The sequence below is a fragment of the Adelges cooleyi genome, unplaced genomic scaffold (genome assembly GCF_023614345.1).
Source record: "Adelges cooleyi isolate 19-005CV unplaced genomic scaffold, UGA_ACOO_1.1 ACOO_flye_CR_arks_rails_tigmint_CR_PRNA_381, whole genome shotgun sequence".
NCBI classification, from domain to species: Eukaryota; Metazoa; Arthropoda; class Insecta; order Hemiptera; family Adelgidae; genus Adelges; species Adelges cooleyi.
The window spans coordinates 1,251,295-1,269,671 of record NW_026096058.1 but is presented as its reverse complement, the minus strand read 5'-3'; the positions used below and the strand labels follow the sequence as shown (position 1 = coordinate 1,269,671).

At 32.5% G+C, this 18,377-nt stretch overlaps 2 protein-coding genes across 5 annotated transcripts in view; one reads left to right on the top strand and one right to left on the bottom strand.

Moving 5' to 3' along the window:
• The window catches only part of LOC126841460 (Kv channel-interacting protein 4-like), a 267,819-nt gene that overhangs the window by 117,809 nt on the left and 131,633 nt on the right, over positions 1–18,377 (top strand). For 3 of the 4 annotated variants that reach the window (XM_050577959.1, XM_050577956.1, XM_050577958.1), the window contains exon 3: positions 14,211–14,268. The exons of the other annotated variant lie outside the window; for it this stretch is intronic. The gene's annotated coding sequence lies outside the window, so the exon portion shown is untranslated. The remainder of the gene's footprint in view (positions 1–14,210; positions 14,269–18,377) is intronic. 4 annotated transcript variants of the gene reach the window in all.
• On the bottom strand, positions 2,476–7,368 carry LOC126841459 (adhesive plaque matrix protein-like). Its single transcript, XM_050577954.1, has 2 exons — positions 7,253–7,368; positions 2,476–4,011 (listed from the first exon to the last, which is right to left on the bottom strand). Exons 1-2 carry the CDS (start codon positions 7,262–7,264, stop codon positions 2,683–2,685), a joined length of 1,341 nt encoding a protein of 446 aa, XP_050433911.1. The 5' UTR covers positions 7,265–7,368; the 3' UTR covers positions 2,476–2,682.

The following is an 18,377-nucleotide window of genomic DNA, read 5'->3' as shown; positions in this document are numbered from 1 at the left end:
CCTACAGAGTGGCTGTGTTGCTAATTTAGCAATTCCCCATACACGGTTTGTATGTAAAAAAAATAATAGTGTGATGTACCCTGTTGACGTCGGCTGTTCGGTTTTAATCACAAAAAACTGTAACTGGCTCTTTTCTGGTTTACTGGTTTTTCGCCTAAACAGCCGACGATATTATTATGCTGAAATAACGATTTACGTATATTTAAATATATATTACCATGTCGACTGTTGAGAAATTGTGTGTAGGTATATTTTAAGTTCTTAGAAATTAGACTAGTCCCTCCCCCCCCGTCAAGTATAACTGTTTTAAAAGACCTAATAAACGCTCATATGGGATATGACCGACCGCGTTTGATTTGGGACTTTTTACAAATTATACTCAGACTACTTATTTGTCCATTCTTAGCCTTTAAAAAAAAAAAAAAAAATGTCAATGTTCGACGATTATTTTTAACCGATTACTATCCGACGTTTGACGCCTTCCCCTCCTCTCTCCCTCGTAATTATTTCTACCCTCTGGCTTAGCAATAACAAGTATGTAGAATACTATATTTTACATTATATATGTATATATATAGGATTTTCCCATCGCTTAAGCTGACATTGCATATCAGTGCGGTGCACAAGTATTTCATTTTTCTATTCAAATGCGTATATTTTATTTTTTGTGTGAGGGGTTTCCAAAAACCGCTGATGAAATAGTTGACCCAATTGGGTAATGTTTATACCATTAGAGGCACCTATAGTACATTTTGCCCATATCTCGTATAGTTTGTTGTCGGCTTATTGTGATGTGTCACACTCATTTGTTAAAATTTCAAACGGTTTTTTAGGAGTCGTCCGGTGGTGCACTCGACGTTATGGGAAAATATTATAATTCGATACTTGATGTTACTTGGCATTGCAATTTGCAAGTATAGGTAAGCAAAGTACAGACACATATAGATTACGGTTGTAGGTTATATGGAACTCGTTATAAATACAAGTCTGGTGCCGTTTCGTTGGCATTTTTGCACATAATTATATTATCTAAACGACTATTAACATTATTTCGAAGCAACCCGAAACGTAGATTAAATCAAAATCATAACTGAACTTAATGACGATGTGCCGAATACAGATTTGATACATATTAAATTTTTATTTCAAACAAATTCGTTTGAGTTTTAGTTTATAGTTGCAATATAAATTACTCGAGCCATGGCTTGGACATAAAATCACATTCAAGGTGAAAAAAACGCATAAAATAATCGTATATAACTATTTTTTTATGATACAAGTAATTTGGTCTTGAAATCATAGCTGTATTAGTCTCGTATAACACTTCAAGAGGAAATTGGAGTGTCATATAATTTTCACACACAAATCGACTCGGATTGAAGGAAAATAAAATTAGTCAACCTAATTCTCAGCCTTGAAAATAAAGGCGTTCACGACGTCACCGCTTGCACAATATTTATTTTTTAATATCATTAATCTAACGCAGTCGTGGTTTCGATTTACCGGTAAACGAGATTTAGGGTCAGCCAGGGTTAACGATAATGATATATACATATTTTACTAGTAAAACATATTATGTATACAAATAAGTTTAATTAATTGTTACTACTGCTCTATCATAACTATACTTTTAACCAAAATACACTAAACGTATTTTTGTACTATAACCAAATACAGATCAAGCAAAAGGTTGCCTTTGAACTGTTAAATACTAATACGGTGATGCTATTTTATGGAAAGTAATTACTATTAACCGATGTGGATTTTTGACAATAATAATAAGACTAAATACCGGTTTAGTATACTCAGTGCAATTGACTCGTAATGTTTTGTTTAAAAGCTTGTCAGTACAGAAGTCTTTTAGGTTTTTTTTTTTTTTTGTATAGTAATCACCCTACAGCGTGAGTATTACTACTTCATAAATCATACACGCATGGTCGAAACAATTGCAGAATAATATTATTATTACTATACGACTGACACAAAAACCGAGAAATTGTTATGTTATTTGAATAACAAAGCGACAAAAACCCCAATACGGATGGCCAAAAAAAAAAAAAAATATCATCATTCATCATTGCATTACATTAACTTTTAACGATCGGAAACACAATTTGTAAGCATTTTTCTGTGCTGCGGTTATTTAATACAAAAATATAATATACATATTAATGTGATAAATTATTATTTTGTGAGCACCGTATGACGTGTTAAATGTCCTCTATATTGGTTATAATTAGATATTTGTCATTATTTACCACACCCCTAATTACATTTGCTTACAATTATTATTGTTAATAAGGAAAAGTACAACCGGTTGGTCAAATATCGATTCAGTATATGTATCTTATAAAGTCCGGCGCCAATTAATAATACAAGTTTTGTACTACACGTTTGTTGCAAAATTCAGTGGTTTATTTTGAACTTGAAGATAATTACTATTTAACACGAGCAACTGAAAATTTTAAATAAATAATCTGTCTTATGAAAACTTATTAACAGGAGCTCTATTCGGTTCATAAGTATTTTTTATTTAAATATTACATTATATTTTGTACTAGTAGACGACACAAATTATTATCGTAATACAATGATTTAACAACGGCAACGTCGACATCTAACAGTTATTTGTTTTGCAATATTATCAATAAATAATAAAGTTAATAATTTATCATTACAAGATTAGTACGATGGGGTGTCGTATTCTTTCTGTGGTGGTGCACTGTAAGCAGACGCCGGTTTGCTGTAAGACGGTGCAGGTGCGCTGTATGAGGCGGCAGCTGCTGGTTTGTACGCTGATGTTTCCTTGTTGTAAGCGGGGGCTGTTTTGTAGCCACTTCCTTCTTCTTTCTTAACGTCGGCGTTGAATCCGCTCTCGTCGGCGGTGTATTCGACGGTTCTGCGGGAACCGTCGGGCTCGACCAGGGAGTAGTATCCTTTTACGTTGTAGCCGTCGCTTTCTTCCTTTTGGCTCTTGATGTCGTAAGTCTGTTCGTCGTTCACGTGGTATTCGAAGCTGTACGGTTTTGGCGGGTAAGATTCCTCGACGTAAGATTTCTGTGCTCGTTGACCCGGGTAAGACGGCTGTGCAGAGTATTGGGAAGGCGACGGGTATTTAGGTTGTTCGTAAGAAGACGACGGAGCAGCAGAGTACGATTGAGGTTTACCGTAGGCAGGGGTAGTGTACGATGGTGCTGAGTATGACGGAGTAGTGTAAGAAGGAGAAGAATAAGATTGTGGTTTGCTATAGGCAGGGGCGGAGTATGAGGATGGAGCTGAGTAGGATTGGGACTTGCCGTAAGCCGGAGCTGAGTATGATTGGGGTTTGCCGTAAGCCGGGGCGGAGTAAGAAGATGGAGCAGAGTATGAGGATGGAGCTGAGTAGGATTGCGACTTTCCGTAAGCCGGGGCGGAGTAAGAAGACGGAGCAGAGTAGGAGGAGGGAGCTGAGTAGGATTGTTGTTGTCCGTAAGCCGGAGCAGAGTATGATTGGGGCTTGCCGTAAGCCGGGGCGGAATAAGAAGACGGAGCAGAGTAAGGGGATGGAGCTGAGTAGGATTGCGACTTGCCGTAAGCCGGAGCAGAGTAAGGGGACGGAGCTGAGTAGGATTGTTGTTTTCCGTAAGCCGGAGCAGAGTATGATTGGGGCTTGCCGTAAGCCGGGGTGGAGTAAGAAGACGGAGCAGTGTAAGGGGACGGGGTGGAGTATGCAGAAGGAGCGGAGTAAGTCTGCTGTTGGCCGTAAGCCGGCGCGGAGTAGGACGGTGAAGAATAAGACGGAGCTGAGTAAGATTGAGGTTTGGGTCCGTATGACGGGGTGGAGTACGACGGAGCCGAGTACACGGCTACTGGGTACTTGGGCTGTTCGTAAGAAGGTTGAGCGGCGTAAGACGGAGACGAATACGACGGCGGTGGGTATTCCTTCTGTCCGTACGCTGGCGGTTGTGAGTCAGAGCATTCAGTTGCGGCGACGATGCTGCATTGAATGGCCAAGAAGGCGACGATCAAGAACTATAAATTAAAACAAACAACTGCGATTAGAATAATTGAAATCACGCGTTTATCGGTTGGAGCTCTTAAACGGCAAAAGCATTGCGAAACTCGACTTGACAACGTCCTGCCGACTTATAACACATATGGGTGTATAATATGGTAATTAGAATACAAATGAACGCCAAACGTACAGTGTGTGTGTGTGTATGAGAGAGAGAGACGTATGTATGTTACATTAATCTATGTATATGCACGGGCGTGTAACCAGTGTGACACAATTCACTTCTAATCATACTGTCCTAAGCTTGGAAGATGCAACCTACGGCGGAATCTTTTTTCGTCATTGCAAAGCTCGTGGAGCGACCTACTGTTATAATAATGTTGTGTACAAGAATAAAAATAAAAATATTGGAAAATGTACGCGTGTTGCACTATTAGTCGCGCTAATAACGACTTTTAATAAAAATTCAATTACAATAATAATGAGAGAGATACAATATATGGGTAATAATAAAAACGAAAGCGTTCACAGTGCATGTGCGTAGTTGACAGATGTGTATCAACCCGAACCGGTTTAAGACGTGCCGTTAGTGCGTATATCTGTCCGAGAAAAAAAAACTGTATACTTGTGTCGACTCGACGCGCGTTCTTACTTCCATAGAGGTGGTTATACAACAGCAGGCTGTGCTCTTACAGAATATATATATTATCCGTACTTAAAATTAAAAGCGGACGGTATCCTGCGTCAGACATGATGATGTGCGCCAAAAGATAAGAGTAGCGTAGAGAGCTTAGCAACTTTTCTCAGTTCTCGGTTAAGTCACTTAGAATACTTTAAGAGTTTAGAGTGTATAGGTTATAAGCTGCCTACGTCGATCGCCATGCGGTCAATCGGGTTGTGTGGTAATATTTTGTTTTGATTTTAAAACATTTAATAATAAATCAAACGCCGTATAAAATGGTGTATTAGTTTTTTTTTACGTATAGTGCCCATACATATTATGACTGTACCGCAGCTATTGTGAAAGTAGAATTATTAATACCTGAAATCGATAATAATAATTATCGTTTTGGCCTTGTTATACATGTTATACATATATATTTTTAAATTTTAATTTTCTTACAAATATTGTCCTTACATCTTAAAAGGGCTTATCGTTCGGTCACGTATTAAAATATATCCTTATATTATTAATATTATTATTTAATATTGTTATTATTTATTATTTCTATTATTATTATTGTTGTTAACACGGGTACGCTAAACGCGCATGTTTGTATTGTTAAATAAATAGGCCGTGCCCTTAACATTTTAATGTTTACTTTATTGGTGTCGTTTAATCAAATTTTATGAAAAGATTCCAATTAAACTATTATGGTCTCAGCATTGCACTATATTTGATCGCGTACCGTGTAACTATTTATATTATGTACTTGAAACGAGATCAATATGGATATTTTCTTTTAACGAGTCGAATTGGCCGTGAAGACGAACAATGGAGAAGTTAAAAATTATTGCATTTCGAGATTGTTACATCAAATTTTGTATTGTAAATAATAATTCAATAGATGTACATTTTTCTTATGTATTAATCTAAAGAGTTAATAATTTGAAAAACTTTAAATTTTACATTCTTTAGTATTGTTTAAATGTTTATTAATGATTTACGTTCTCATCAGTTGGCTTTCCGTCAACTATAGCTTAGTCTTTAGATTTAATACTGTTAAACTATGGTTAATTTTTAAGGTCAACTGCTAAGAACGACCACTAATAAAAAAGTAGTAAGCCAGCTGATACGCCAAAGAGATACCGCAGGAAAGATCAAATCAATAGCGACACATCTAATGTAAACGAAGACATCTTATCATTTAGTATATTCTTATAAATAATTATATTTATACATAACTTATGTATGGATATAACAATACACCATAATGATATGCTAAATAACATGACAGCAGCGTTTTTTTGAGTTAAGTATCTTTTCCGGGTTAATTTTAATTAGTAATGATTATTTAGGTATTATTACTTTTTCAATATATTATAATAGTATACAATATAATATATACGATATAATAACAAATTATCTAGATGTTTATTTTGTGTTCTATAGAATAAATTATCTTAAATTAAAATATATATATTTATATATTGAAGCCTTGTCTAAATTTATTATGAAAGCTGATATAGGTTGACTAACTAACATAGCATATTTTAATGTATCATACTTGTAAATATTTATACTTAAAATGATTATTAATTTAAGTAACGATTAAAAACAGGCAGGTGTGTTGTTGTTTAAAATTAGAATTTTTTTTAAAAATTGTATTCTTGTACTTAACAATGTATGAAGTATGTAAACATTTTTTTTTTCTAATTTGTGTAGTCATACTAGAGACTATATAAAATTATATTTAAACTGTGTTTGAATTAATGTTGATGGGAAAAACATTTTAACTAACTATTAATTTCATAGTTTTCAATTTAAAAAATTTCATTAATTTGGGATTTTTTGTTGTACATTTTATTATAATGCAGTATAATTTTTTTTTTAGTTTGGTTTTTTTACGACTTGTAATTCTGTAGACTTTAATTTCTTATAAAATCGTTGTGAAGAAAGAAAAATACATTTTTAAAACTAAAAACGATTAAATAAATAGTTAATTATGTTTGGCCACCACCGCCAGACTATTCTGATAAATGTTAAATTGTCAAAAGAATTTCTACAAACATTTTGAAGAAAATAACTGATTACATACTTATGTAAAAAACACAAAAAATATCTAAAAACAAAAATTTTAAATTTTAAACGATTAATTAGACATTTAAACGAATATTTTGAACGCCTCGGTTATTATGATTGGCTAATGTAATTCGCCATTGAAAAAAAGTACTAGTTACCTTTATTTTCAAAAATGTACGTCCTACGATTAATTCGAGATTTAGAACAAAGGGGTGGGGGGGGGGTGATGAAAGTCGGGCTCTAAGTGTAAATAATAATGGCTCTTACTCATTGAAAAAATTATTTAAATTAAATATAACACCTACCTAACACCTTAAGGCTTATACAAATTAACCGGTAAATTAATTGACATGGTCGAAATGTATTAAAACCCTCTTGTTTTCTTAAATATCACCTTTGCAAAACTCCCTAAGAACAGACAGCATGCAATCCCCTTGACCAACGATGGTCAAGACAACAAGAGTACAATAAAAAATAACAATCTATATGATAACGTACGAATAGGAATCACTTACTTTGGCCGCCATCGCCGACAACGATAAAATATAAATGAAAATAATAAAATTTAATAACAAAATATAAACAAATACGGATGATCTCCGATCGAACTGTCAGATTACAATAATCCGTCGGACCGCGATGCCGGTAAATTTATATGGTCAACTTAAACGCCGTGGACCCTACTCATGTAATTATTATTATTGTGATTTTGCCGCTTATGGCTAAGGTATTTTCTAAATATAATACCTACACGACACCTCTTGATACCGGTCACCCTTATAGCTGGATTGGTCGCGTAATGTGTGTAATTATCAAATGTTTGCCTCGTAAACAACGTTATGTTGTTATTATAGAGTATAGAAGCCGACTTCCATATTATAATTATAATATATTATTATCATGTGGGACCATCGTAGAGTGGCTGCTATGTGGCGCCTGGACAGGATACCGTATAGCCACCGCGCGTAACCGGAGCTCGGGGCCAGGAATTGGCCGGCCGATCGGGTTAATCGATTAGTAATAATGCTAAAATAACAGCTATCGCATAAGTAGTAGGCAATACAGTAGTAGGTAAAATATATACAAAAACAAACCGCCCAGTGTGTAATATTTTGTCAAAAAGAAATCGACGACTTTCGCCGCCCCGTATAAGCCACGGGGCTTAAATTTGCGCTTGAACCGGCCCTCCGTATAATATTATTGAAACACATGGCACTATAATACGTCTATATGTATACATATAATGATATTATGTTGTATACGGTCGTTAATAAGTTATTATATCACAATATGTTAAATTGGATTTGATATGTATTTTTTTGGACACGGCCGATTTACTCATCGCCCCCCCCCCAATCTCCCCCCCGTTCAATGTCATACGGCAAGGTTCGAAGATAATTATATAGTATATTATAGTATATATATACTATCCACTTTGGGTTCAGCTACTGTCTGTGGCGGAACACGGATAACACATTATCCCTGACAGCATAGCATTATAATATGTGTATATGTAACATTTCATTCGACGGTAAAACGTCTAGACAGCATATTATTATATATTGGAATTGCAGTTTCTTTTATTTACTGCCATTTTTTCCATTTTCAATTTTCACCATATTTTATTTATATATATATATATATATCATTATAGCTCTATGATTGATCGATATAGTTGCGGAAAATTCAGTTTAAGTTTTTTACACCTACGCGAGGGACCAAAGTTTAAATACAAACAATATATTTAATATCACCGTCCGTCGACATAATAAAATATGATCCGACGGTATTATTTTTAATAAATTACAAACAAAAATATAGTGCCAAATTTTGTTTTGAGTCGCTCAAAACTAAAACCTAGTAAGGATTAAATCATTATTTGACAACCGTATTTTGTAGTGGGTTAGTTATATACTTAATTATTATTAATTATAATTGTATACAAGTCTAGTTTACAACAAGTATTTATAAAGTTCAGTGCAGAATTTTAATAAGGTTAAGATTTAATTGGAGTTTAGGTCTTATTAAATCTTACTCGATATTTTAAATTGTAAGACATATTATTCGGAATGTATTTATAAAATAATAATCATGTACTTACACGTGTATATAATTATTACTATTATAAATTATTTAAAATCAGCATTCGGTAAATTTGATTTTAAATGTATCATTAACAATTAATGTTTGTTTGTAGTAATCTAAAATCCATAGACATAACGGTTAATACAGGTTATAGTCCACAAATAAAGACCCAATACAGCAGCATTTAGTAAATATGAGTTGTCTTCGACCAAACAAATAAGATGTAAACGTTGAAGCTCTTTAAAAATATCTCACCTGCTCTACCGGATCCTCTAAACCACCTTTTGTCCTCTCTTAACGCTTCACGACTTTAGGCGTTACCTTTACAACGTTACTACATTTACTACCTTTGGATTGACCGAAACGGGGCGTATGTTTTCTTATTTAAGTATTTTATTTTTTGTTTTTGAAAGCCCCGCAGTCTGCCACACAGAGCTGTTAAGCAACGTGGTGTTACGCTGTAATATATTATAACACACACCGTACTCGACTTCGTTGAGCAACATTATTATCGTGCCTTTGGGACATGTCTTCTGCAAGGCGGCGCCTAATGTAAAACGGGGGCGCTTAACAAGTTTTTCGCCCGAGGTTCGATACAACGTCTCGGCCGGGTCGAGTTACGCCGACGGTTTTTTGCGACAGATTTAAAAAAAGTAGAAGGCAATTTCGGTAAAAAAAAAATGAATAAATATAATTTATACTATATAATTAATCGGTGTTTCTTATTGGGAATGACCAATTTAAATTGCATTAAAAAAACATTTTCAAGGATTCCGGCGATGGCTGTAATTATCGCCCAAGTATATATTGTTCTCCCGGGAATTCGACCGTGATCTAGTTAAAATTTTAAATCATTTTTTTTTTTACTAATATATTGTAAACACATAGTTATCATACTACGCGGCAGCCGCGTACCCAAGATTTGATAGATTTATTTCATTCATATATGTATATCTTGGTATCATATTGTCACATAAAATCTAAGATTCGCTAGAACAATATATTATCATATTATTGTACAATTGCAATGGTAAATAACAATTATTGAAGGGATGAGTGGATAATGTTGTTAAGTGACATTTTTTTGTAAAATAGTTTGAATGAATAAAAGTGCAAAATATTATAACAGTTGAATGTGTGTTGAGCATACACATGAAAAACAAATGTCAAGCATTTGAATTTGTATTGACTAAAATGTTGCATAATAATAAATCACATAAAACCGTTATTGTCGATTGACGGTCATGTCTAATAAATCTGTACAGTGCAGTTGTATTATAACGTGTGAAAACTGCGTTTACGGTAAAACGCACTAATTAAATTAGAATGATTGCTGTTCGTTGAACGCTTAAGTGTTATTTATCATCACGATCACGATAGGTATAGGTTTACAGTCCATTATGTATTACATATACATTGTTCATGCCTATTAAGGTACACCTGTTCGTGTACGTGATACTTTAAAAAATAACGTTAGTTTTTTTTTAATAAAGTCATAATAGCCGATTAAGAAATTAAAAAAATTGTATTGTACGTTTTTTCTATTCCAGGTGTTTTTACCGACATAATTGTTGACAACACAAAATCATTGTCAATCTATTTTGTCCATTTTTTAAAGCCTCTGAAAAAATCTAAATAGTACCATCCAGTTGATTATGCGCTGGTCAGCTCTTGTAAAGGCAAATTGTAAAAAAACATTATTTTGGAATAATCAAAATTTGGCAAATCGCAGCGCACAAATGTAAAATGCCATCTTTTTTTTATGAGCAAAACACTATACAATTACCTAAACATTTTTTTTTAGGTAGGAAGGGGTAACGTGGAGAAGTTTAAACTTCTGTATACAAATTTAGCAATTACACCAAATTAATCCAGCCTTAAGTTTTTCTTTTTTTTAATTTAAAATTCTGAGTAGGTGAAAGAGTCTTATATAGAAGATATTTCTACGAAACCGACCAAGGCCAAGTTGTCCAATATTGGTGTACATAGTTTCAGAGTATACCTATAGATATTTATTATTAACAATAATTTTAAGTAGTTATTTATAAAATGATGAGTTATATTAGTGTTAGTTCGCTTTATGTTTGAATGGAATTTTAATTAAATTGATTAACTTGTAAGCTGTTTGATAACTTATACATCATACCAGCGCAGTGTAGAGCGGACAAACAAGTTTATATAAAAAAAATGAAACTAGTGAAGTCTATTTTTTGTTTAGTACAGAGACGAAAACTTGTTTGATACGCCGTGACAGTATGTGGTAATAATAATGTATTATATAATTATTTATTTATAGTAATTCAATTTATATATTTTTTTTTCTGGCATAATAACAAGCCAGTATTTTTTTAGCCAGAAAACATAATTTTTGTATTCTATCTATTACTTTATTTTCATAGATATTTTATGTGTATATAAATCACATTACCAGCTAAATACACAATATAAAGTAAGTATGAGGAGGCATCCGTTACCCATACCGTGGGTCTCCTGTTACTATAAGACTCCTGTTGGACGATTGAACACTTGGAAACTATAATATAATAACATATTGTTTTTGCTACGAAAAATGATTTAATACCTCCCGGTTCGGTTGTCAACGCAGAATATATTATTATTTAAAATACGGTAAAGGCGGAAAAGGCCTGATAAATATTATAAAACAACTGGGAACGGCTTACGGGCATTCTGTCTTGGTCCCTCGGGATAGACGACCAACGTCACCTCTTGGTCGTAAACAATACAAAAAAAAAAACCTTTTCCCATTTGTATTTTTACTCTCTTCCTCTCTGCGATCTGACATTTTTGAAAACGTGCAAAATTAAGTTTTCATACCGCACGTGAAATGTATTTTTAATTTTAGAGTATCGAAGTCTGTTCGATTTTTTTATTATTTTAATTTTATTTTCCTGACATTGGAAGTAGCTACTCGAGATAAAAGGGAAAATATGGCCAATATTCAATTAAAACAAAATATAGTCTCAATTAGATTTTCATCGTACTACACGTGTTATCTTCGTGCAACTTTCATCAGGGTAATTTATACTAGCTCGAAAATAGAAATCAAACATAACCTCATATTATATGCAGATAGTTGTAATTTTTATCTGAATTTCTAATTAAATATTAATCGAATATGTTTTTTTTTTAAAATTAATTCGAACAAAACGTTATTAGAATAATTTGTCTCCAGTTTGTTCAAATAAGAAAATTATTCGAATAAACAATAATAGTGTGCAAACAACAAGGAAACCGACAGAGGGATGAGCGAATCAAAACCGTCGAGGGATCTAAAAGTTCTGACTTCTGTTTGTAGTTTATACACAAAAGTTCTTACTTCAGTAGGTGCATCGACAGTGGAAAGTAACTCAAGTTAGGTAATAAAATGTAAATAAAATTTCGTACAAACTATTATATTATATTGATTAATTTTCTGTCAGGCTAAACGAAGGGACATACATAATTTACATTCAACAAGTATTATTCTTATCAAAACACAAGCCAATAGTGTCGGCTATTATAGATCTAGACTAGTCTTCTCATCAGCTAAGACATTTTTTTTTCGAGATAGTTATTTATCCAAATAATCTTTGGTCGTTAAAGTGTAACACGTAACAACTACAATATTTTAGGACACCGATAGAAAATCACGACCTTTCTATAGTTTGATCTAGAGATAACAATAAGATTCGGCCCACGGTTACAAATAATTAACGTTTATGTAACATCTGTTGTTCTTCCTCCGCAAAAAAATACATCCTATCAAATGCTGTATATATGGTTATGTGTGCACCTTATGAAAATTTCGTATTCCGATAAGAATCGTCTGTGGCCGATTACGGTAACCGCATTGTTGTTCAAATATAATACACATATTATAGTGTCGGCCGCCGTCGATGATGATACTATTTGAAAACATATTATAAAAAATATATATTATACACAGTCGATGGCGTTGAGATCAGTTTTTTTGTTCTGATCACTCCGCGTGCAGTCGTTTTTTTATTATTATATACATACATACACATCCTAACTCGGATCCCAATACACAACGCGTCCAACTCTCGATTGTTCGGTGAAAATGCATACCTATATAATATAGTTCTAACTAATCTAACCGTATTAAGATAACAATAAACCCAAGACAAATATTAAATTGCACCTTTGACACGGTTGACAAAAAGTTCTGTCCGGCGCTGTTGACTTTCACTAAACGTCTCGCGTTGGGCGTTCTATCAAAAAAAAAAAAAAAAACTTATAAATAATATAGCGTTAAATTTCAATAATAATTATTATAATATGGATGTATACATATATTGTATTGTGCACGCCATCGCGCCTCTCTGTATAATAAAGCTATCTATGGTTTCTTGTAAAGCGCGTATGGGCGATCTTGTTTTAATATAATAACACGGTAATAATTATTATAATATTTCAACGTTATACCTACATAGGTACTACTACGTGCCTATTATATATTTATAACGATAGTCGATCACTGCGGTTGTTGCCCCCCGTGTCAACCGATGCGTTATATAACGTACCCACAATTATTATTATTGCATCCGAACCGTGTAGATTTGATTTCCATAATAATATAATATTAAACCTTCGCACCACACTTGCTCCGCCCGGACCGGAATATAGTTCTGAATGGACAGGACACTCGATACTTGATGCAAACGAGCACACACACACGCCAAGACACTACTATTCTACTTATTACTTCCCAGACGCCTTATCATTATAATTTTGCAACGGGTTCTCGAGTGTCTTCGACGCCCCGGGGCTGAGATGTGCACCGGTAGGTACCTACTTGAATTACAATGTCCTCTATGCTCTGAAACTGTATCGTTGTTGTTATTACAAAACTATGGATAATAATGCAAAATTATGATAATTTTTTATTTAGCTAACAATGTGTTCAAATGTTATGGCTTAAAAACTCTGTGTATTATACAGTATAAAAACTGAAATCTGGCTTGGCCGTTGAGATATTTACTAAAACCAAAACTAATATCAACGAACCGTGTAAGACAACTCGAGTGTGCCTGAAAACGTGCTCAAGGTGTGATAAAGAAATATACACTGAATTTTAATAATCAAATAATAATTTGTATTGTTTTCTGTGTATCATACTTTGTACGTTGTCTGTTAATTGGCAAAAAAAATCAACTCAGGCGAGCCTTGGAACCAGTGGAGTCTAAGTATAATATTAGCCGGAATAATTATTGGTCTATGAGTAAAAAAGAAAACGGTGATTATTTCAATAACAGTCGTAGAAGCTATATGTATATTTATTCTCCAACGCCGAGTGCATGCTTAAGGGATTATAATATTTTATACTTGTAAAAGATTAACCAATTCAGTGTTGTACTTATTTTTCAGAGTATCAAGACTCGCCGAAGAAGTGGAAATGAGATGAACGCGGTTTTTAAGATTCCATGTAAGTGCACACTCACACACATTAATCATAGCACAAGCGTGCACATTGTGTATAATAAAATATAACATAAAGTAATAAAATACCATTATTTTTAATTCAAGTAAAACATTGCATGTTTAATATTTTACGCGTTAAAAAAAAAACCCCAGCTGCATATTTTTCCAAGTTTAATTAAACAAAGTAACAAACGAAAACTTTTCAGACTGCGCACTATTAATAATAAGCCATATTTATTCGTCCGGTTCCACCGAGTGTCGTCAAGTATTATTATAATATAAAGCCTCGAGGCAGCTGTGGAAGTTACAAACGGTCATGTGAATGTGGCTACCCAGTTAATATAGGGACATCAGTCATTGGTAGACATTGGTAACTTTAAATTGTTCTATCTCAATCTACATATGAAGGGTATAGCGAAAAAACTAGGAAAATCCTTTTTTTTTTTTTTAAATCTAAGCAACACGCGGTTAAATATAATGCTATAAAATGCTATAAAGATGTTTAAAAATGTTAAAAAATTAAAAAGTGACTTTCCCTGTACCCTTCATATTATTATATTATATTAAAAAAATGTCAAACGTACACCTAGTAGAGGCGTCTAGTTTAAGTTCACACGGTTTTTATTGTCAAAGACCGAGTCCACATTCTTACGATATGATTTTTGATCAACTAGATTTTTACCGAAATACTTTAAAATAAACTAAAATCCAAAGTGTACTAAAAGGAACCCCTCTAGTGGGATAAAAGTTGGGTCTTTAAAAGTTTGCACATCGATAAGGAAAAAAATGCACATACCATAAACCGGAAACGAGACTTCAAATTTCTCACACCGAGTTATGTCTTAAACAGATGTTCCGGTCCATTAAGGTGCCCGCAGAAATTAAACGTCACGGTCTTACATAAAAACTTGCGGATAAAAGTTTTTCAGATTGTTGTGAGGGGAGGGGGGAGATTTATTTATTTTTTCTTATGTATTTTTCATTTGTAATCTAAAGAAGTAATGCTAGCCTTCGGTTTTTTTTCTTTTGAAAGAAAGTATGAAGCAGGCGTAGTTGTATAAAATTTCTATGATAAATCAAAGTTGATTCCAACCTTCCTTCCAAAGTTGGAAAAAATGTTTATTTTTCAGTTCTGAGTGTAAGCATACATAATAATAATGTACACAGTCTTCTTAAAAAAAATACATGTATATCACCTAATGGAATAGCTCATCATAAATTATAAAAAGTACCTCTTTAGTGAGTATTTTTTTTTTTTAATCTGTTTTTTATACATATCCAATTAAATTGTTGCGGTCTCAACCCTTAAACACCGTTATACAGTACCGAGAAAAATATGATTAGAGTATTTACAACATCACGGAGTACTTTAATTAAATATTTCTGTGAATAACATTGAAAATGATATGCATAGTTTTGAAATACTGACCCAAAATCCCCCGAGCAGGATATTAAAGATTATAATAATTTATTCCAATACATATAATATTTAATGATGTAATGTTATGCGAAACCTGTAAGCGAAATGCGAATAAAAATCAAACAAGACTCGCAGTCAATTTATTATAAAGTATAACACGGTACCTCATTATTGTTATTATTATTTGTGTTATGAAAGTCAACAGAAGAACATAAATTATTTTAATAATAGTCATGACGAGAATCATCTTAAATAAATCAAGAGTAATAATTATCGCTCGCCTTAACGGGACCAATTAGGCAAACAGCATAAACTTCACACTAATGCAGTGAAATTGCCTATTTGATTCGCCGTTTGTTTGTAACTTTTGGATAAGCAAATCTTTTCTGCTTTAAAATCGAATTGATTAATTTCATTTTAAAAAATGTTTAAGAATGTTGAAATTTCAAAAATTAAAATATGCTAATGCTAAGTAATTTTCTGTTTAACGGTTTTTTTATAATATAATATATGATTTAGCATCTTACAAAAAATAAATTCCACCTTGTCTTTTTCGACTAGATTATTTGTACATAATCAAAATCGAATATATTAAAGTTACAGATGTACAGAGGGACATAAATTAATATTAAAAAAATATATATTAACATAGCCCTAAATAAGTTAGCATGATTAAACATGAGTACCATTATACAATTTGTTTAATATTGCTTACCTATATATTTTCAACAGCGCTTTAATCCAAATAGAGAAAACAATCAAAACAAGACTGATTATACATAATTATGAAAAATTTACCAGTAAGTCCAAACCGTGACAGGTTAAGAACTTGATGAGTTTATTTAAGATATGTAAACGTTGTTAAATATTCTTAAGCAATTATTCAACAATTTAATACAAGGCGATCAACTGGTCATGTTACAGTAGTTTATTTTCTTAACAAAAAACTAAAATCTATATTATTGTTATTATTATAAATTCAATTTTAATCAGAGTTAATTTTGAACGTGCTTTTTAAAAACATTATTTTATGGCCAATTAAAATCAGAACAACGCAATGCAAATAAAGTCTGGTCGTTAACCTGTTTGAATAAATACTTAAAGGTACGTTATGTTATGTTACTTTTCCCAATTCACTCCGGTAAATATTAACTCACAACCAAAGAAAATTACTTATTTTACCCCACTAAAACCTCACTTTAAAGTAACAATTTGAACTGAACACACATCTTTTGTACTTGTACAACATACTATTATGTAATAAGAATGGGTAACGTTTATTTGATGATAATAAGTATTGTTTAATATATAATTGGGAGACGGGCACAACCTAACCCTACTCTACCTTATCACATAATATATTAGCTCTTTTTCTGGGGAGATTGTTTCATCGCTTTAAATTGTTATTTATGTATCGAGATCAGTAACCGTTTACCGTGCGTTATATAACCACAACAACACATATTATAATTGTATTTGCATAAACCGTCTGTTTTAAAATGTAACTAGAACGCGTAGGCACACACACACTCGTGTTAAGCTCAAGCTATATACTATAATATAATATATCGTGTACACTAATGGAAACCTATGGTAGAATCTATTAACGCTAAGCCACCTATATAATATATGATGACCATCGAGAAAATGTTTTTTTTTTTTTAATAACAACTTAAACGCAACGACCACATTAATTTGCATTTAGTTCACATAGCGATTATATAAGTATAGTTTGATGTGTTATAATAAAAAAATTATTTTTTTGAAACATTGACATTGAGTTGGTATAAAAATGTAATGAAATGTATAATAGAATTTTGAATTTGTTTTTCAATTTTCAGCTACTCAACAATTGTACAATGATAGTATTTGAAAAGAAAACATTTAAATTACAATTGTTCGACGTCTTAATAATTAATTCATAATAACGTGGTCGTGAACTTGAGGTGTTTTTACAACAAATTTACCGAATATAGCATCGCCTAAGTCCATCCTAAGTCTAAATATTTGATATGGATTTTGTTAAATCATTCTCTTTCTCAGTCCACAGTGTACTGCTTGCTGCTTATTTACTTAATCAAAAATCCCCTCTTGAGTATTGCTTAACGACTGTATTATATTTTTTTATTTTAACGGTCATGTTACTAAATTTGATTTTGAAATAAAAAAATAAATATAATACTACTTGTCATTTATTTATTTTTAGAGTTATTTGTTTAAGTATGACCGTGACACACCTATTTTTAGTTTTTCTTTTAAAGCAATCAAATCGCAGTTGCGTGCATTAACTTTTTTTTTATTATTATTATTATTATTATTATTATTAAAACTCGGCTCGTCCCTTAACGGCACATGTCATTGAGGTTAAAACCATAACACATGCTATTACAAAAGCGTCGTTAAATAATTTCGGTCCGATATAAGACGATTGTGCAACGTCTTGTCATGTCTGAACGCATTAGGTTAATGCACTTTAATACGTTACATTATGTACACAGCTCTGTTTTCGTTTTTGAAATGATGTCATATTATTTTAATCTAACGCTCGAGTTTGGTAAATTAATATAACTATCTTCGATTAACTTAAAAAATATTTAATATCAGAATAAAAAGTTCAAAAAAAATTACAAAAATTAATTAGATGCGGGTAAGACAGTAATAATTAGTGTCGTAGTCAACAGTGGCATACAATA